This window comes from Toxorhynchites rutilus, chromosome 3 (assembly GCF_029784135.1).
Source record: "Toxorhynchites rutilus septentrionalis strain SRP chromosome 3, ASM2978413v1, whole genome shotgun sequence".
Lineage (NCBI taxonomy): Eukaryota > Metazoa > Arthropoda > Insecta > Diptera > Culicidae > Toxorhynchites > Toxorhynchites rutilus.
The window spans coordinates 243100470-243122653 of record NC_073746.1 but is presented as its reverse complement, the minus strand read 5'-3'; the positions used below and the strand labels follow the sequence as shown (position 1 = coordinate 243122653).

The 22184-nt window shown below is 40.9% G+C and overlaps 1 protein-coding gene across 2 annotated transcripts in view; it reads left to right on the top strand.

The window, feature by feature from the left end:
- Positions 1-21564, top strand: part of LOC129775000 (synaptotagmin-4) — a 61757-nt gene extending 40193 nt beyond the window's left edge. The window contains exons 2-3 of one of the 2 annotated variants that reach the window (XM_055779137.1): positions 1452-2097; positions 14005-21564. In XM_055779137.1, coding sequence (XP_055635112.1) covers positions 1452-2097; positions 14005-14683 — 1325 coding nt within the window. In that variant the 3' untranslated portion in view covers positions 14684-21564. Of the gene's footprint in view, positions 1-1430; positions 2098-14004 lie in introns of both variants that reach the window. The other variant, XM_055779135.1, reaches the window with a different exon arrangement.
- The last annotated feature ends 620 nt before the right edge of the window (positions 21565-22184 follow it).

Genomic DNA, 22184 nt, shown 5'->3' with positions numbered 1-22184 from the left:
GGCTGGTAGAGGGGTGCATCGATGAACAAAACACGGTACAACAAATTTACGTAAGTGGATTTTTTATGTCATACCCTAAAACAGGGGTTTTCGGATTATTTTTATGGCAGAGCACTTTTTATAGCACACATTTTGACGGAGCGCCTGCATTTTTTAATCAATAAAACAAATCCTATTTGCATTGACGTTATCCAACTGGGAATAACTCTATTTCGGTTGCGCGTCGTAGTTACACCAGGGGTACGACTAAAACGTCAAATCCCTCATATTGCCAGTGTACCCAATATTGCTGCGGTTTACTGACATTTTGGTTCAATCAATTACTGTTGTGTACAACTCGGTCCGGTTATATAGTCGAATAGTGGCTAACTTTAAACTCCATGTTTAATGTGAACACCTCCATGTGAAACCGAAATATGAAAATCGCTCATGCAGTTAGAATAAAGCAGCGCATTTTTCGATTTCAATCCTCGTAAATGATATGTTGATAAACAAATGACGCCATATTGATTTTGATTTTGGGTAGCCTATATTCAATTGATGTCTAACCCCTGAGTTACACGACATCTGACCCGAGGCAAACAAAGTAAATCACTATATGTTCAGTGGAATAAAGTTGAAGAATGTTTTTTTCAAGGTGGGAGCATTTGCTATAACTTCGCCTAGTACAAATTTTCCGCGGAGAATCATTTGAAAACCCCTGCCCTAACAGTACCCATTGAGGAATAAAAGTAATTTTTTGTTTTTCTAAAAAATAAATCAACGATACTGAAATGGCAAAATGGTTTACTAAATTACTTGCTTTTACGTAGCATCGACTGGAATATCGAAAAGTTTGAAACAACTTTTAATATTGGAACACTTAGATTTCAAATGGGGGTGTATTTTTTGTGCCCATGACTGTAATTCATCATTCCTTCCAGTCTTTAATATGAGCCAAGAAAAGGACCCGTTAGATATGCCAAAAATTGATTGAGTTTTAATGTTCTATTCTTTGTTGTATACTGATGTTATTGATGCTATTCCATGAGAAAGGACATTCTAACTGTACCATCAAGCTTCTATGATATTTTCAGCTACACAGAATGAAAACAGAGAGAAGATAAAATGCCAACCCGTATAAAAGTTTCAAAGCCCAGGGCTAGCGTCTTCTTTTAGCATATTTGTGTGACATATCTTTTTTGTATGCGGTTGCGAAAGGAGGTGCTTGAACTTCCGTTATGGCACAAACGTGCGGTGTCTTTTCATTTGCCGTTTCATGTCGTGTCAAGTGGCTATAAAAAAAGGTAGAAACGATCCCACGTCGCACATTTGCAGCTCATCAGCGAGTTGTGCACTTGGCAGCGCATTATAGTAAATTGATTCGCCTTAATGTATGCAAAGATTAAATTCGTTTGTCTAAGGGCAAATAATCGTTCGTCTTTATGTAGATTATGTTGTTCTGATTTCAGTGGTGCCAGCGGTTCTAGGACTTACAGCGGCCGCTATCCTTGCCGTGACGGCGTGCTTCTGTGCCCGACGAATTCGCCGCCAGAAGAAGAAGGCTGGCCATGAGGTGTCTTCGTTGCCATTCCAACCACCCAGACCGCCGCGGGCGGTACGATCACCCAGCGGACAGCCCCCACAGTACCTGAAGAAATCTCCTTCGCCGACTGGTATCAAGCCACCGCCAGGAGGTCATCTTCCCGCACAATCTCCCACAGATCAAAGTTGCATTCCGACAAGCACAGCCACGGCCATTCCCACCACGACAACCAAATACAGCGAGGAAAATGAGCTCACCCCGAAGAAAAATCAACTTGAACCGAACTCACCGGATGTGGACACGCTGGATGGAAACGACAACGAAACGGAGAACGGAAAGCTGGGTAGCATTGTGTTCAAGTTACGCTATCTGGCCGATCGGAGCGCTCTGGTAGTTTCGGTGGTTCGCTGCCGAGGATTGCCGGAGAAGAATCACAACTCGAGTACTGCGGACATGAGCGTCTTACCGGTGGGTTCACTCTGCAATGGGAATGGGAACGTGAAGCAGGCTGCTAGCGATCCGTACGTGAAGCTGCAGCTGCTGCCTGATAAACAGCATAAAGTAAAGACAAGGTGAGTAGTGTACTGTTGAATGTGTTAGAAAGCTATTGCCTTCTGCTTTTGCTACATGAGAAAGGACCTGACTCCTCCACATTACTCGTTGACGGAAAACAAAGGTTTGCTGGGCATCATTTGATTTTGTTCAATTTTGTGCCTTCTATTAAAACAAACCCTTTTTTTTCAACGTTTTGATTTTTCTTATATCAATAATATTCTACGAGAGCTGCATGGGAAATACCTGACAAAGATATCCAATGATATCGAATACATATGTATGATTTCTACGGTTTCTGCAACGAATGGAATTCATTCTCTTGAGGAAAGAATCCTTATTTAGAAAGACTTCAGCTACTTCAAATCTTCAAATCAGACCCCGGATCAATAGGCCAATATTCAGAATTTTAGATTTTTAATTTTTTGACTTTGAAATCCTGATTCGATTCTAGTTATGGATAGGTACTAGGGATTGCATTACCGTGCCAAAATTTCAATAACCGGGTATTCGGTGATGAAAATTTCATTACCGGTAAAACCGGTAAATTACCGGTTAAAAAAATACTTTAAAATAAACCATTTTCTTGAATAAACGACTTTTATTGTTAATGATTAGATAACAAGATAACATTTTGCATGTTTTTACTACTTAGTTTGTTGATTAAAGTAAGACTTGAGGACACAAAAAATGTTAATTTTGTCGTCTTCTAATCTAGATCGGATCTTATTAACGAAATTTTATGCAGAGAAAAACGCACGATCAGAGTCCAATAATGCTGTCTATGCCCAACGAGAAAGCATCGAATACGATAGTCACGTATTTGCCTCGGTACGAAAACTCTTGTCTGAAGATTTTCATCAATCCGAGCTTGGGCTGGACCTTGATACCTTTGATTGCTGCAATCGTCGTTCAAGTTTTTCCTTGATGCTGAACTGTTCTGAAGGTTCTGCATCGTCCAGTGAATTTTTTGCCTCTTGTTATCTAGCTACTGAATCAATATGTTTTTGTTGCACTTCAATATTTTACTTAACCAAAAACTTCTAATGGTATCTGGTAATACTCCAATTTTTTTGGGCTACTAAAAATGTACGATATTAATTTAGGAGTCATTTTTATGTAACAAAACCACGATTTTAGAGCGCCGGCAGAAAGCTCTGTTTAAATTCGTTGAATAAGTTTTTCACTGTTTAGGAACTACTGTATGAGATCAATAAGAAAAATGGTGTATTAGATGAAAAACTCAAATTTAATTTTTTTTTGAACTGTATAAAACAGTTTTTTTCGTTGCACTAGAAATAATGCAAATTGCTGAAATAATCATAACCAAAGGCACAATAAAGTGAATTTACAAGGCAGCTACGAACAGTGTTTCTGGGGTTAACGGGCATATTGCAACCAATTGTTTCAATAGTTACATTTTTTTAAAGGTATAAGGCATTCTTTTAATATGTGTTATTCCTCATGTAAGGATTATGTTCTCTGAAGCTGGAGTCGATTCGTTACCCAGTTTCCACGGCCTTAAGGGTTAAGATACCAAATTCCAAACTTGATTCGAGATTCGTTTTTTTATCTCATTTATTTATTTATTAGGCTCATTAGCATTTTGGCTGTTACAGAGCCGGGTTTTAATCGTGTACATGTACATATGTTTATGTTTCTATAAATTGTAAATTACACAGTCGTTAGTAGTAGCCATTTAGGCGTAAGGGTATTCTTTCTGTTCATCCATTGTTCAGCAGACCGGACAGCGGAGACAGTTGATATTCGGTAATCGGTAATGAATTAGAGAGACTTTAAACTCTGGGAGTTCATTCGTCTCTAGTTGATATTGATCATTGTTGAGTTATTTATAGAACAGCAGCCCGATGTTTCTTGCAGAGCAGAGCAGTTGTATGGATGAATCGATCTTATTTCGACCGTGGATCGATTTCCATCGCTGATGATGTTTGCGTGGACGTAGTTATTCTATAACAACACAAAGATGGTCAATTGAGGGCCCTGAGTTTGAACTCACGATCGATCGCTTGGTAAGCGAACGCGTAACCAAGTGGCTACGAAGACCCCCGAGATTCGTTTGTTCTCTATTAAAAGTTATGTCTATTTTTGTTCCGGAAAAAAAAATAATAACAAATATTATCTTTAAGAGTGTTGTATTCCAACCAATATCCTCCTTATAAACCCGTATTCCAGCGGGTGGTGGGTGGTACAACACTGATGGTGGCAATTGTACAGCAATTCCAACTATTCCTCTGGGGTTCCCTGATTGCTTCCACTTGGTGGTTGAATAAACTTCACAGATTTCACAGCACAAAATACATTTATTCTTACAAATATCAAACTACATTTTTTATTTTACATTCAGGAACATGTCTTAACAATTACTTATACTGCACAAAAACTGAACAACAATGTTTTTTTTTATTCTCCTCTCTGTCTATTTACAGACATGACAAAAAAAACAAAGCAAAAAACAAAACAAATTCTAACTGACTCTCACAAGTACTTCTCTCGCGTTATTGTTTCACAACTGGGAACTCAGCGCTTTATAGCAAAGTAAGAGCCAGGGATGTACTGTTGGGTTTGTTGTTGTTTACTCGCAGACATCCTCACCCACCCTGAAATACCATATTTCTGAAATGACACAAAAAACCTCTTCGACGGGAAAGGAATCTGGGAGCAACAAATTTACGTCCAAAGGCTTAATTGCTGGGTTCTTCGATTGGCAAAACGCAAAATTTTTCCACCGGTCGTTTCAATATTCCTGCAGATGTTTTAAGTGTCACCACCCGCACAATTCCATCATCCCCAGGATGTACCTCCATAATTCTTCCCATTTTCCACCGCATAGGGGGCTGATTGTCGTCTTGAATGATTACCAACCTACCAACTACGATGTCAACAGGTGGTTTCCATCGCTTCATCCTTCCTTGCAGCTGGGCCAAATAATCTCTACGCCATCTCTTCCAGAAGTCTTGTAACCGTTTCTGGATTAACTGCCAATAATTCAAACGATTAGTGGGCATTGTTTCCACATTTTCTTCCGGAATCGCCTGTAAAGAAGTTCCTATGAGGAAATGGGCCGGTGTCAACGGTTCCAAGTCATTCGGGTCCTCAGACATTTGTGTTAACGGTCTTGAATTAAGGCATCCTTCCACTTGAACGAGCAATGTGCTCATATCCTCGGGAGTCGCCACACTCTCACCAAGAACCTTCAATAAATGGTTTTTTGCTGATCGTACGGCTGCCTCCCACAAGCCTCCGAAGTGTGGCGCGCTAGGTGGATTAAAGTGCCATTGAATTCCTTGATTGGAACACTCCTTGTACACTTGATTTCGGTGGCTGCTATCTCTCAGCAATTTCAATACTTCCCGAAGTTTATTGCGAGCTCCGATGAAGTTGGTGCCATTGTCGGAGTAAATATCCGTACACATCCCTCTCCTTGAGATAAATCTCCGCAGCGCTTGCAGAAACCGGTCGGTAGATAAATCACTCACCAGCTCTAAGTGTACTGCCTTGGTACACAGACAAACGAAGATCGCTACATAGGCCTTCACTGCTGGTCGTCGCGGGGCTAATCTTAGATAAAGTGGTCCGAAGTAGTCAACGCCCGTTCGTGAGAACGGACGAGATACGGTGACCCGTGCCGATGGCAGCTCTCCCATGAACTGCTGGATTGCAGACGGTTTTGATCGATAACACTTTTGGCAGTGATGCACAGTGTAGCGAGCGAGATTCCTTCCACCTAATGGCCAATATCGGAGTCTTATTGCTCCTAGTAGCAGTTGAGGTCCTGCGTGAAGCAACTTCTCATGATAGTGTCTTATAATCAATCTCGTAAAATGGTGCCTAGCGGGCAAAACAATTGGATGCTTCTTATCTTCGGATTCTTTAGAATGCTTTAATCGTCCTCCAACTCTTATCAATCCATCCGTAGATATATATGGGTTATACCAGCGCAGCGGAGATTTGCGTGGAATCGTTTCACCTTTAGAGAGGGTTCTCCATTCCGGATAAAAACATTCTTGTTGAACCTTCGAAATCAGCAATCTTTCTGCCTCTTTCAGCTCGCTTGTGGATAGGAATGTAGTGTCCTTACGAGTGTTTTTGGGTTCGCGAAGCAATTTTATCAATCGTAGCCAATAAGCTGTACGTCGTATCAAATCGACGAAAGCTCCAAACTTCGCGAAATACCAATCATTTGAGTCCACCTTTTCTGAAGCCACGTTGGTTGATATGACTCGGCGCCTTTCCTCATCACCTTCGTCAGCTACTAAATTTTCCGGGAATGTCGGCCAATAATCGGGACCCTTCTCTAACCATGCTGGACCTTGCCACCAAATTGTATTGCCGATGACGTCTTCTGGGGATATCCCCCTAGAAATCAAATCTGCTGGATTGTCAACTCCTGCTACGTGTCTCCAATGACAACCTTCGGACAATGTTTGAATTTTCGCGACTCTATTGGCGACGAAAACATTCCAATTAGATGGTGAAGATGCAATCCAATGTAGAACACACGTCGAATCCGTCCAAAAATATGTTTGAGCTGATATCCTCGTAGAATCATGAATCTTCTCGAATAACAATACCGCAAGAAGTGCCCCACAAAGCTCTAATCTCGGAATAGACTGCGATTTTAATGGAGCAACCCTTGATTTGGACGATAGCAACCTAACTCTTATACTTCCACTCGAATCCATGCTCTTGATGTATACACATGCTCCATATGCTTTCTCAGACGCATCAGAGAAGCAATGTATCTCGACCAGAATTGGATCTGGTATTATAACACAGCGTTCAATCCGGATTTCATTTAGTAGTGAAAGCTGTCGGTGATAACTGCGCCAGATCTCACCCACCGTCGAAGGTACCGGGGTATCCCAATTCATCCTTTCATCCTTTTCATCTTTCAACGTCCACAACATTTGCATAAATATCTTGGCTCTTGTAATAGTAACTCCCAGGAGTCCCAAAGGGTCGAACAGCGTAGCTATTACCGAAAGGATTTGTCGCTTAGATAGTGCTGTGGTTGTAATCGGCAACGGAATATTGAATTGAAACTTTAAAGTGTCTGTTTTCGGCAGCCAAGTCAGGCCCAGTGTCTTCACTGACGGATCTGGGTCCAAATTAATACCCTCCAAGTCTCGAATCGCTAAATTTTCCTCTTTGATTCCTTCTAAAACCAATTGAGAACTCGACGCCCACTTCCGGAGGTGAAACCCACCAGCACTCATCATTTTATCGAGCTGCATCCTCAACTCGATGGCCAAATCCGCTGCATCCGCTCCGGTAATGATATCGTCCATGTAGGTATCCTCACAAACTGCCTTGGCTGCCAGAGGAAAACGACTGACTTCTTCCATGGCAAGCTGCTTAAGTGTACGAGTAGCAAGAAATGGTGCAGGTTTAGTGCCGTACGTGACCGTGCCCAGCTCGTAGGTCTCTGGCTCGTCGTCGGGAGAAGATCGCCAGAGAATCGATGGCAGTGGTTTATCCCTTTGACAGATGTTTATTTGCCTGAACATCTTCTCTACATCGGCAACGAGCATGATCTGCTTCGTGCGACACCGAAGAATTATTGATCGTAGATCTTCCTGAATCACTGGCCCCACCAGCAATCCGTCATTTAATGATACTCCTGTCGAAGTTTTACAAGATGCATCAAAGACAACACGTAGTTTTGTGGTAGTGCTAGTCTCCTTGACTACCGGGTGATGAGGTAGATAACATCGTTGAACCTCATCAGAAACCTTATCAACCCTTCTCATGTGACCGAGCTGAAGGTACTCCTGCATGAACGCCAAATACTGATCACGTAGTAGAGTATCACGCAACAGTCTTCGTTCGGTTCCCTGCAAACGTCTTAGTGCGATTTCTTTCGATTTTCCTAATCTACGAAGGACACCCTCATCCTTGGGCAATGTCACCGTGAATCGACCATCTATTCCACGCTGTACCGTTCGTTCAAAATGTTCTGCACAGCGAGTTTCTTCCGGCGAATAATAGTTTGATCCTCCAATCTCTTCATATTCCCAGAATCTTGCGACCAATGACTCCAAGTTTCCTGATGCAGATATGTTGCAGTTGACTTGAATTGATTGACTCGGTACTAACAAACCTCCACACACTACCCAGCCGAAGACTGATTCATTCAACGCTGGTAGTCTCTCACCTAACGTAATTTTTCTACCAGTTCCGAAAAACTCGAAGAATGCTTCGATGCCCAAGACAACGTCCACTCCTTTCGATTGGAAGAATGCAGGATCAGCCAGCTCAACACCGTTTGGAATCGACCACCCTTCCGTATTAACCGTTAAAGTCGGAAGATTCACTGTGACCTTCGACAGAATTAAAAAATCCATGTCCCTCGAGTATTCGGACACTCGCGACCGTACCATCGCCCGAATTCGGTATTTGACTTCTGTAGCTGCTTCACCTATTCCTAGAACCGATATATCCACTCTTTCTCGGCTGACACACATCCGCTGACTCAGCCGTTCTGATATAAAATTACTCTCGGAACCTGAATCCAATAAAGCACGAGCGGGGAACACCTGACCACTATCATCCACCATCAAGACAACAGCAGTAGCCAGTAACACCTGAGAAGAGAACTGCTGCGTTGTGCAAACGGTTTTGGTTGACACATTTGCTGTTTGGGTTGAAGTTGATGCCTTTGATCCAGATTCCTTGCCCTTTGCAACCACCGTACCCTTCATGAAGCCTTCCCTTTCTGTCTTGAAGCATACCAATGTATGGTGTCGACCCTGGCATTTTCGACAGGAAAACTTGGATTTACAATCCTTCGCCTGATGTCCTACCCGAAAACAATTGCGGCAAAGCGAATGGGTCCTTAAAAGTGCGTCTCTTTCCGCTACCTCTAGCCGATGAAACACTTGACATTGGTACAATAGATGCTCGCCCTTACAGGCCACACAAAGCCCTTCGAAACTCTGCATGCTGCTATAATTGGTTTTCGTAAACGCTGTTCTCGGTTTCGAAAACTGTTGGAGTGGGTTTGGTCCTTTAACATCAACGGATTTGCTGGGAAGAGATTCAAGCATTTGAACACGTCGCCGAATGAAGTCCGTTAAGTCGGACAATGTATCTTGCTCCTTGGACGTAGAGAATTCCTCCCAGCCTCTGCGTGTTACCGGGTCAAGTCGTGCTGTAAGTATGTGGACAAGCAGTAGATCCTTATAGTCCTCCGGTTCTATGACTTGATCTAAATTTTTCACGACCCTCTCGAATCCCTCTAACAAGATGTGAAGTTCGCTGACTGATTCCTTGGTTAATGTTGGAAGCTTAAATAGCGATTGTACTTGACGTTTCCTCAACTGTTTACTGTTATCAAAACGCTTCAACAACATATCCCAGGCAATTTGATAATTGGCCCTTGTAATTTTCAGCGGATCTATCAGGCTTTTCGGTTCCCCCTGAAGACAACCCTTGAGGTAGTGGAACTTCTCCACCTCTGGTAACTCCGTTTTATGGTGGATGAGTGAAGTGAATAGATCTCGGAAACTCAGCCACTCATCTATGTCCCCATTGAATGAAGGTAAACTTATTTGAGGGAGACGCACGCGATCAACACCATAAACCACTGAATCGTTCATTCGAACAGACTGTTCCAGCCCCATTGGACCCTGCAGCTTCTTAGATTTATCTACGAGGAATGATTTGGCTCGATAATACCTATCACTAAATTCCTGTCGGTCCTTATCGTACGATTCCTCATCCGCGAGATAATCTTCATGTGCCCTAATCTCTACCAATGTATCACAAAACTTCTCCCATAGCTCATCTACCTTCTCTAACCGAATGTCAACATCTGTAACAGTTGCATTTTCTTCGTAGTATTCCACGAAACGCCAGATGTCGTTGAAAGAAGCCTGGACATCGTTCAACCTCGCTATGAGCAGCTTCAGCGAAGGAGCCTTCTTAGCAGCGGATATTACTGGCGGCATGTTGATGGAACGTTATCGGCACCGTTGTTGAAAAGGATTGAACGTGTTGGTAGATATCGATCGAAGTCCTAGCTCCGCTAGGCATATACTAGTGTAGTTTACCTTACAACGTAAACCGATGCACCCAATGTGATGTGCGAACAGTCTAGCGATGAGATTGTAATCGCCAAGCAATTTTTACTTTGTACTCCGATGGGGCAGGTGTTTTAGCGAAGAGGTGGGGTATTTTATGTAATATTCCGTAAAATAACTTCGGTGGACATATACAGTTCCAACTCACCCGGAGAACTAATCGTCGCGCCAATCAATGAACCAGTAGAAATTGCCCAATTGCAACAATTAACCAATGAACCAGTATATGTTTACTTGTAGACCAATACACTCATTGATGTGCAGGGAAGTGGGTTGTATGAATGAATCGAAGAGGATACAAATTTATTTTAAAACGTGTATTAATCTTGCCTAGCTTCGGCGCATATACTATTCTAATGCACTCACCCAGGCAAAATTTCAGATGAACTTCCTCTTCGTATGCAGCACTCAATAAAACAGCGATGCAGGGTGGCTGGCCTCCTTATGGTGAACTTAGTGGGTGGTGGATCAATCAAAATGTTGGTTCCAGATATGTATAAGTGGATGTTCATGTAGCGCTCAATCCAACAATTGCGATTGTTGATTTTCAATCCTCGTTAACGATCCCGTTCTCGAAAACGTGAATTCCGGAAATGAACTAGTGTTAGTACCGAACTATGGTGCGAGCTTCGCTGGACATATAGGTATTATTTGCTCTAACTAACCTGAACAAAAATAACTGCCGGTGGGTGTCCAAACGATTGCAATTGTTCCTTTTTGTGATTTGTGCTGTGTAGTGATGGTTGTTGGTGACGTTATAATGGTCAAATCCTTGGTTCTGATTCGTTGGATCCGGTTCGAAGGACCAAAATGTGGTATTCCAACCAATATCCTCCTTATAAACCCGTATTCCAGCGGGTGGTGGGTGGTACAACACTGATGGTGGCAATTGTACAGCAATTCCAACTATTCCTCTGGGGTTCCCTGATTGCTTCCACTTGGTGGTTGAATAAACTTCACAGATTTCACAGCACAAAATACATTTATTCTTACAAATATCAAACTACATTTTTTATTTTACATTCAGGAACATGTCTTAACAATTACTTATACTGCACAAAAACTGAACAACAATGTTTTTTTTTATTCTCCTCTCTGTCTATTTACAGACATGACAAAAAAAACAAAGCAAAAAACAAAACAAATTCTAACTGACTCTCACAAGTACTTCTCTCGCGTTATTGTTTCACAACTGGGAACTCAGCGCTTTATAGCAAAGTAAGAGCCAGGGATGTACTGTTGGGTTTGTTGTTGTTTACTCGCAGACAAAGAGTTTATTCCACAGATCTGCATGGGTATTGGAGAATGTTAGCTCAGAGCTTGATGACTAGAATACTCCGGCTTCGCACTGAATTTCACACTCAAGAAAGTTGGACTCTTCGACACGATAATGCGACGAGCAACAAATCTTTGATTGTGCGTCAATATTTGACTTTAAATTGCGTCTGTGTCTTAAATCATCACTGGAACGACATTTTTAGCGACATTGCAACCATTTGAACGCTTCAACTGAAGCGTGGAACGCCAATTTTTCAAATTGAGCAAGAATACGTATTTGAATCACTATTCAAAAAAAGGGTATTACAGCTAGAGAAAACTACTTTGAATTTTATTAGCAAATATTTAAATAAATTGTTCAAAAGCCCATTTTTACTAGCAGTCCAGAAACTTTATTGATACACTATGTATTTCTCGAATGACTCTCATGTTCTGTGATTTTTTTCTGTTTTGGGGCTATTAACAAACCGTCTGACTCTTGTACAACAACTTCCTTCATGTTATTATCTCTTCTGCTCTATAGCGGCCTTAAGTTTCAAATGATTAGAAAACGCTTGCAACACGTTTTGTTACCAAAAGTCTCACCATAGGTGTTCGAAAACATTGCGCCATCACTTATATTGGTCTCAACTGTAGCATACTTTAAAAGAATTTGGTTCGTAAGCCGACATTTAACATCGGTATTAATTTTATGATGCAGAAACCTCACGTCTAATGGATTTATTTGGCCATATGCCCAGATTTTTTATGAACATCTATGACTTCCGGTATCCCTTCTGGGCAAACCTAAATATACATTTAATATTTGTTCACTACTTTATGAATATGCTTGAGTAACATAGGTTGTTTGACTACACCTCGTAGAGCACTGAATGCATCTTCACCGTTTGTTAATCTCGCAGGTAAATTGCTTGAGTGTGAATCCTGGAGATAACTCACTTGAAAACTACCCAGTCCCACGATTTCCGCAAAGTAAACGTTATCAATGTAAAATTGAGAAATTTTTCTATAAGAATCATCGGTTGGAGTATATTTTACAACAAAATCCTCTTGCTGCCAAACAAATACCTTTGGGACATGACAACACCTGGTAGCCGTGATCCTGATCATCTGCTTCATCTATACCTGTTCCTCAGAAACGCCGATGTCAACGTTTAATGATGTTTCCTTCGTTGTGTCCCCGTTTCATATCCCTCCTATCCAAACGATAAACTTTTACTTAGTCGCGGCAATACATACACACTCTCTTTACAGATATACGGGCCATAGGTTGTGCAGTCCACTGATCATTCAACAAGAGCCATAGGTTGTATCGCTCATGACAACTCTACACGAGCTGATGATTGCGCCGGCTAGTGACCATTCTATCCTGGATTCCTCGAGCCGAGAAAGACGCACCACGCTAGATATGGGGTACAGACTAGGGGGGCGTTGCTGATTAATGGTCAGCTGCATCCCAATAGGAAGTATCCCGTATCGGGCACACGTACAGAGCATCGAAGACTGCAACATACCAATTATCAGAACACTTGTAATACTAACCTCGAGCCAACCGCGAGTAATCGGTTACATATTACTAACATAGTTGTAAGCAAACAATGTCGAAATATTGAACTCCCGGCCCCGTTAGGCTGACGCCATATGAGCCTTAATAAAAATATATATTTTGGATAAAAAAAAACACCTGGCTTTTTGCGGTTTCTGACTGTTGACCATTATTGTTGTATTTTCAATTCCGTTTAAAAACATAGAAACGAACTTTGTTCTATGATTTGTCAACAACAGATGAACGTATATTTCAGTATTTAAGGTTTTTCAAAAAACAAAACCACACAAGAACCAAAGAAAAAAAAATCGGCATGCATTTTGAGCCGTGACAAAAAGATCTGTGCGAAAAAAAAACAGGATCCACAAAGTGTTGTCACGTCACAAAGTCAATAGTGTATTAAATAGGAATTTCAACATATTGTAGCAAGCTACATATGCTAATTTTTATGTTAGTTACTATCCATGTCAACCATGCATATTTGGGCAGTTGAGACACCGTCGTTTGAGGCACATTGAGCTTTTTCGCTAACTGATTATGCGACATAAGCGGGAATTCTTGTTGCGCGTGCATAATTTTGAAACGCCGTTCCTCTTGCGTGGATGCCATTTTGACAACTGAAGAGAGTGTGCCTGAACACAAAGTAGGCACATCATTCTTCACGCCTGTGCCAACAAAAATTGGGGTTTCCATTTTTTTTTCCAAATAATCGATTTTGGGATTAATACTACGTGGAAGTTAACCACTTTATGGTCGTTCCACCCTTTAGTCGAGACTTGGTTATATATTATTTAGTATTTAAAAATTATTGATACTCAGTGTAATAAATAAGCATTGATCCAACTTCTGATGACCGGATTAAATCAAATGGTATGAAAATTAACCTGCTTGGTGATGACAGGGTCATTACGTAACTATTTTGAAAATTTTAATGAACTAAATGGCTGACATAATTAACCTTTTTGGATCAACGATTTAACTCGATTCGTTTCCATTTCCAGGGTCGTTCGCAACACACGGAACCCGGTGTACCATGAGGATTTCACTTTCTACGGACTGACCCTGACCGAGCTGGCCGGAATGTCGCTGCACTTCGTTGTGCTCAGCTTCGATCGGTACAGCCGAGATGACGTTATTGGTGAAGTTGTTTGCCCACTGAGCGGAATAGATCTGCAGCAAATCGAAAGCCAACAGGTAGCTCTCAGCCGGGAGATTCAACCCAGAAGCTTGAAGATTCGTGCCCAAGGCCGTGGAGAACTGCTGATATCACTCTGCTGGCAGCCGGCTGCTGCCCGACTCACAGTTGTTTTGCTGAAGGCTCGCAACTTACCCCGAATGGATGTCACCGGATTGGCCGACCCATACGTCAAGATCTATCTGCTCTACAATGGACAACGGATCGCTAAGAAGAAAACTCACGTGAAGAAGAGAACACTGAGTCCGGTGTTCAACGAAAGCTTCGCGTTCGACATCCCATCCACCGAGGGGACCGGGGCCGTGCTGGAGGGTGTTTCCCTCGAACTGATGCTGCTAGACTGGGATCGGGTTACGAAGAATGAAGTCATCGGACGCCTTGAGCTGGGCGGTCCACGGAGTACCGGTTCGGCATTGAATCATTGGAAGGAGGTGTGCAATTCTCCCCGTCGACAGATTGCCGATTGGCATAAATTAAGGGAGTAAGCAGGGGTGTGTGCGCGGGTCGAAAGTGATAGTGGAAAAAACCGTGTATTTATTATATGTTGTGTTACGATAGGTTGATTTTATCGGCACATCGAAAGTGAGCTACAACTAGGGCACGAACTTTTGTTGAAAATGTTGGATAAGTGCAGAATTCGAAAAAAATGTGTTAATTGTTTGGTTGCTGAAATATTTAAAATAGTCCACATTTCAGCATAATTTGATGAAAAACCTTCTAGATATGAAGTAAGAGAACGATTGTTGAGTTGCATTTCAAATCCTGGCAGAAGTAAACGTGAAAAATATGTTCTAACTGGCAATATACAGAAAGATAAATCTATAGTTTGCTATAACACAAGATTGGGGAGAATATAACCTACTTACCCATACATACATCTAGACAAACGAAAAATTAAATGAAACAAGGTCTACAATGCTTCTAATATATGCAGGAAAAATTAACTCGCTTGTAATCCAATACTGTTGAGACAAATGATGCAAGGAACTTCCGACAAGAGAGAGAGCAAACGATAGTATTTAATATAATAGATCAACGTAGAACAACTACTATCTAGTAACGAATCAGCATAGAAGAGGAGTGTATGTATTTGAAGTGAAACCGTTTCCAAGCAATTGCATAAACACACACGTACAGTGAATATCAGATCGGAATAATTGTGCTGGAGATGAGTGATTTCAACTATGTGCGAAATATTAGAAAACCCACTGAAATTTTTATGTAAAAAATACCAACTTGCACAAATTTCATCTTCACAGATCACAAAGTTGACAGTAATAATGAGTATTTGACGACGATAGTGACGTTACGGTTCGATCCATAATCAACCAGAGTTCGATTTTTTTTCTATTCGAGATTTTTAAAAATATTAGAATGTACGACGAGAACAAACGCTAAAATTTTGCAGTTCTTCTTCAATACGTCTTGAAGACTATTTTTCATTTTTTTTTGCTCAAAATGTGTATTCAATTTTTTTGAGCACTACTACTCGATACATAAGTCATCTTCGACAATCGCCTAGATCAGACGAACCGCGAATTTTGATTGGATTTCCGTACCCTGTGTATGCCATCAGTTCCTGGCAGTTTCCGGATGCATAATATAACTGTTCATCCTTTTCACGCGCTAAATCCCGTTTAACGGGTTACCCAGACATTCTAACCACGGCTTATAGGGTGTTCCATTATGTCATTTAGAACTTTTCCGGAGAAATGGTTCGCATTTTCACGAAAATGATGACAATCGTGCCAAAGTTTTGCATAGACATCATGATCTTTTTGTGACACTTTCGCGCAGGACAAATCGTGAATACGCTTTCACTTCCGCTTGATGTTACCTTCAGACTGTTCTGTTGACAGCCTATTGTGGTCTGAGTTGTGGCACACGTACACGTAACATGAATCAAGATATTCTACACACAAGTAAACTGGGAATCTTATTAGTATGATGTTGCAATCTAATATCGCCCCATCACATCGTGTTTTCACGTATGTTACATTATTGGTTATATTCCTTCAATATCGGAGCTCAATAGTAAAATTGAAGCGCTTTTGTCTGATAATTGTTCTGTTTCTGTTGAAGTGTATCTTTTGGACAGGTGATAAACCTTCCATCATTTTTACCGAATATTTTGTACATTTATAAAGGTAAACTTGTGTTTGTAGCAACACATATTTTAAGTGTAAAGTAGGACTCACCACCGCCTATTTTTCGCCGTATAGGGTATGGGAGTGAGGTGAATATGCTCGAATGGATCAGTACAACTGTTGGAGAATGCAAGCCAGAAACCAAAAAATACTGACACTCAATGCATAGATGTATTATAGATCTAAGATAAACGCTATGGATTTATATTAAGAGACAAATAGGTAAACACACAGAAAAAAAACGAAACAAGCTTGATAGAAACAGATTATATTCCATAATAACATGATAATCACTAATACAGTAAATAAACCCAAAAATTGAACATTTGGCAGATAAACATCAAAGAACAAACCGCTCGGGAAGATGAATTGTGACGAGGCAAATGTTGTCGTAGGAATTCTGTAAAACAGAAGATAAGGTTTAATTTTAGTTGCACATTTGATTGTGTTGTTGTAAATACTGTTAGTCCTGTTATATCTTTTTGAGGTCAAATATCATGCTATAGAATTCGATGCTGATTGTCGGTTTCTTCTACGATTCAGGATCCGCGCTGCATCGGCTTGAATAAACAACTGTTTGTTCAGTGTGTGGTCGAGCGTTATTGTGAAGGATAACAGCTTTGTGCCTTTGACTGAACTTTTTTACAAATTATTCCGTTCAATTTCACTAGCTAGTAGTTCAGTGCCATTACCGGAGTTGTTGGGGTTTGGTTGTAACGGTAATGGACCCATGTTTTCTTGCAATTGGAATCGTTATAAGGTATGTGCACAGCAAAACATACCTAAAGAAAAACTCGCAGTTAAAAAATTTTTTTTTTATTCATATTAGAAATATTTCTACATGAAGAGGGATATCTTACTTATTGTCAGCAGCCTTGTTATCCGCATCTGAGTTTCCTTGTGAGGAGCCTCTGAGTTTGCTCTTTTTCTGTGTCATGAACGATTAACGAACCTGCAGAGACACGACAAGTTTATCAGCCGTACAGTAGAATGTATTTGACGTTTGAGTGACATATACGGGTGTTCGTACGTAGTGGGATCTGGCTTGAGCTCCAAATATTCCGGAGATCTACGAAGGCACACCGAGTCTACCTGGCCCGTGTGGATATATTTTCGACTTGGTCATCAAGCTTACCCTGCATATCAGCTCCTCGCTGAGCGAATAAGAAAACGTCGTCGGTCAGGTCAAGATTGTTTAGATGTTTTATGGTTAAAAATTCCATCGTAATTGGTCAATAAAATAAATTGATTTGGTCAACTATAAATATCTTCAGTTAGGATATTATCCATGAGGATAAGAAAGAGTGATAATATTCATTCTTTTCTCACTACAGCAGTAACGCGTATAGGTTCCGACAAGACATCGTGGTGCAGCATTTTTCACAAGCATGTCTCATTATGAGCTCCGATGGGATGACCGAGCTTCTCTAGGACCCCCTTCCTACGCAAGGGTGTGGCCAAAATATTTTCTCGATTGAGTCGGACAAAGGCTTTTTCAGAATCAATGTATTCTTATAGAAAAAAAAAGGGTGGGTTATATATATGATATAACCGCAAGGTTGACGTGCGACTACCATTGGCTTAGTAATAATTTGTTTGTATTGATTAAATTATTGACTTAATGAAACAATGTTCGAATTCAATTGAATTCAACATATGTGCTGTGTAAGTGAAAAATTTGAACAAACGCCATGCAATGTAAGGTGGCTTGGTTTTTGTGTTGGGGAAATCCCTAAATAGGGCCAATCAAGCAGTTAGAGCGCTTAGATAGCGCTTGACATTTTACAGTTATTCAATTGCCTAGAAATATTTCCTATCAATTGATGCAAACAACTTTCCGATCTATTAAGAAATGTTCGAGTTATAAGCACTCGAAATCTTTCATTTTTTCCTGCTTGTTCTGTGGTTAGGTTTCTATTTTACCCCCCATATATTCCGGTTAGAAGTAGTCCCACGTCAAAATCCTGGAACTCGTTGACTTGGTTTGATATGATCCGAAGAGTAGGTATGTGATCCTCGCATGATCAAATGGCACGGAACTCGGCTTGCTATTCTCTAAAATAGCGTCATTTTTCTTCCTGTTCTGGTTGAGAGTACTTTTAGATTCATACACAGCAATATCTTTTTTTTCTCTTGGGAATTTAAACCAAGATGCCCTGCATTCAGTTGGCCTGGAAATGCACAGTTTCCCAGATATCGCTGAAGAGTTGATGCTACATCTCTATTGATAGGGTTTGATCAGTCAATTACTGGCGCTTGTTGGACTTCATGTTTGTGATAGCCACATAGATTTTCACCAACGACGGGGTTTCAGATTTGACGCGGATGATCGATGCACTATCATAACTGTAAATTGCGGGTTCTATTGGTCATCACTGTTCGAGACTCGAAAGAGCTTATCGAAGTGTCAAACCTAACGCTTGAGCTGATCTTGAGCTTTACATTTGCCAATGTAATGTCTTGCGTTCTCTAGTGTTCCACCAACGGACTTCGCTCATTCCCAGGACTTCTAGCTTGAGGCGAGTGGTTTCCTATCTAGTTGAGTAAGCCTCCCCTGCTGAGCCACATACAATACATTCCATGTCAAAAGTTTACCTGCTCGGTCTTTTAGCGGCATTCGTCCAAACTCCACTAAGGCAGTGAGAAATGTCTTATTACCATTTACGGTAGTAACAAAGCTATTCTTGAGGATCTTCCATTGTTCTTGATCAGTTCCATTGGTTGGAAGTTTCGAGGTTCGGGATTGAAGTTGAACGAAGCATGTCCTTCTCAACTCTGGATTCTTCAGCCTGGGACGTTGTATCGGCATCCGACGATCTTCTCACATCGTTCAACACGATCAAGATGGTGTTCAGATGCAATGTCGGCAATGCGCTTGTTGCGGATATCAAGAAGACTCCTTCTCCACTTTCGGTTGATGCCGATGTGATCAATTTGGTTTTCTGTTGGACCGTTTCGAGAAATTGCCGATGGTCGAAGGGAAAAGAGCGGTCCGTAATGACCATGTCGGGTCCCACATCATACGGGCTGCATGAGATTCCGTTCCTAGCAGAAACTCAGCTCCTCATTCTTGGCAGGACATACACGTACCTATGTCTTCGTACAAACTCCGCTCAGTCTCAGGATGTCATGCATAAGGCGATTGGTTCTTCTTACTCTGCTGAGCATGAACCAGTACGTATCATAATCTGATTCGTGGCGCTTTTACCTCCTCCTAAAGATCCGGGGTGGGCTTGACGCTTTTTTCCGCCTCAATGCTTTTTTACTGCTTTGGCGACTGACAGGATGGTATCTACCGTGATGAATCTATCGTTTCGGAATCAGAATTGATTCTTCGAGAATCCGCGTTCACTTTCTGTGCACGTCGCCAACGTGTTGAGAACGACGATTTCAAGCAGTTTCCTAGGATATCCAGGACTCAAATGCTCACACTACAATATCTGTCAATTCGACGGCATCGGTGCCTCAAGGAAAAGATTGTAGCTATTCTGTTCTTATCCTTCTTCTTTTTAGTGGATTCTAAATGCGGACGGTGTAACGAATTGGTTGATGATCTCGGTGAGTTATTGCTGCTGTTTCTTGGCAGTCTTAGCTGAATGTGTCTCCGAAGGTTTTCCTCAGACAAATTGTCTGGAAGGCATGTCTTAGCTCGAATATTTGTATTGTTCTTCGTTGTGTCGGTTATGGTAGGTTTATGAAGTGCTCGCGATAGCAGTGTCTTGTTAATATAGCAACTGTGCCGACACTTTTTCAATAGCACAAACTTTTTGCATGATGAGTTACCTCCGTTACCAGTTTTTTGTGAGGAAGTGGTCAAACAAAGAATTAAGGTTCCTGACAATGTGTTTTGAGCCCACAATTCATTCATACCCATCGTATAAAACGCTTGATTCATTTAGAACCCAGAATCACAAAATCAGTTTTATCTCGGGATTGGTTAGAAGTACAAAAAATGTTTTTATATCAAAAAGCAGATAATTTATTGTTTCAGAAAATATACATATTAAAAAACATATTCCGTTAGAGTTTTGATGAATATTCGTACTTTTCTTCGGATACCCTCCATCAATGTTAGGATTCTCTGTTGGTCAACCTCAGCGGCCATTTTTTTCCACGATCATTTCATGTCTGCAGCATCCCGAGTCACTTTGGCGCCCTTCTTGAATTTCCGCTTCACAATTACCTAATATTTTTGGATTGGGTGGAATCGGGGGCAAATAAATTATATAATCACCCCAATTGTCATGGTATTGCTGGAGCACCTCTCGGATGTGGTGGTAGCTTACCAAATCTGCCCAAAACTTCACCGAACCTTTGTGAGCCGTAATAAACGGTAGGAGACGTTTCTGCAGGCACTCTTCTCTATATATTTTCGAGTCCATTGTCTTATTGTAACTTGGTTTGGTGCTGTGTCCTGCAAATCCCTTGCCAAATCGGAAACTTCCTGGAAAGTTTATCAGCGAAAACGAACTTACATTTGCTGGGAACATCTCCTCTGGCAGTGGCCTTATTCGCGTTGACGGTAGAATGGTGTCGGCATCTGGATACGACATTAGTTTGTATGAAGCCAACTATTCTCTATCAGATTAGTCGGCCTTAAGGCAGTTTTAAATTTTTAAAATTTTTCCTTGGTGTTATTTACCTACTAGAAGTACGTTGTTTTGACCCTAATTTAAACTATTTTCTATGAGTTTTTAGATATTTCCACCAAAATTTACCATTATAATATTAAGTTACCTTTAGGCACAATTTTTGTATGATATTTTTTCATTACTTGCAAACAAACGTGATTTTATTTTACATAGAGTACTAATTTGATTTGGGAAAAATAATTTTCATTCATAATTTTTATTTTAAAAGTGTGTTAATTTCTTCTGGACCCCATATTGTCATGCCTGCTCCCCCATTTCGTAATACGAAGCTCAATGCCGTCAACGCGGATAGGATTCCTATCGCGGAGCTGTCCAAAATAGATCTTCACATACGTTTCGTTATCCATTCAAATGTATACTTCGTACTTCGTCAAAACCTTGTTGGACAGTTTTTGAACGCGTCTTTATGGCAACCAAACTTTGCTTCAGCGTCCTGTTCGGTTGCTTGCAGACAAGGAAATTACGATAACCTTCTCGCATACGCGTACGTGAAACGTGAAAGACTTCAGCACATTCACTGGTCATATAACAGGACACTGTCCGCACATCTTCGGAATTTAGGTTTCGTACAAGATGATTCTGTCGCTTTTGTGATGCCGAGAGCGTAAGGAAAGGAAAGTTATTCCTGATTGGAACTTATCTCGCTACAGCTACCATTGAGCTCCGCCTTTCTCAATAAGCTGTAGGCAAGCTTGAAGCGCAATAAAAAATAATTGGGCATACCACAATAGTTCAAATCAATGGACGCAGTAGTTCACTCAACAGGGATAAAACATTAATTTCTCTGCGCGGACACGCCTAATACCCTATTTTTAAAGAAGGATTTGTTTTTCTTAGAGAGATTGGAGGTATTCATTTTGGAATCAACACTTTTTGGAATAGAAACAGCACTAGTCCATACCTGAATTTGAGCTTTATATTGGATTCTAGGATTACATTCCTAGAGTATTCGTACCACAATGAACAGGTCTCAAGAGAAAGAAATCTGTGTATAATAATTGAAACGACAGCGTTATCGGATTCTATAGCAGAATATACTACCAACTAGCAACTACAGAAAGTGCAAAACGCAAGGCACCTTTTCCGAATAAATATTTTTTCATCTAATTTTAGGAAGCAAAAAAAAAAACAAAATACCAAACGTTCCATCAAATGGAACAATTCGAGAACAACAACAAAGACATAGG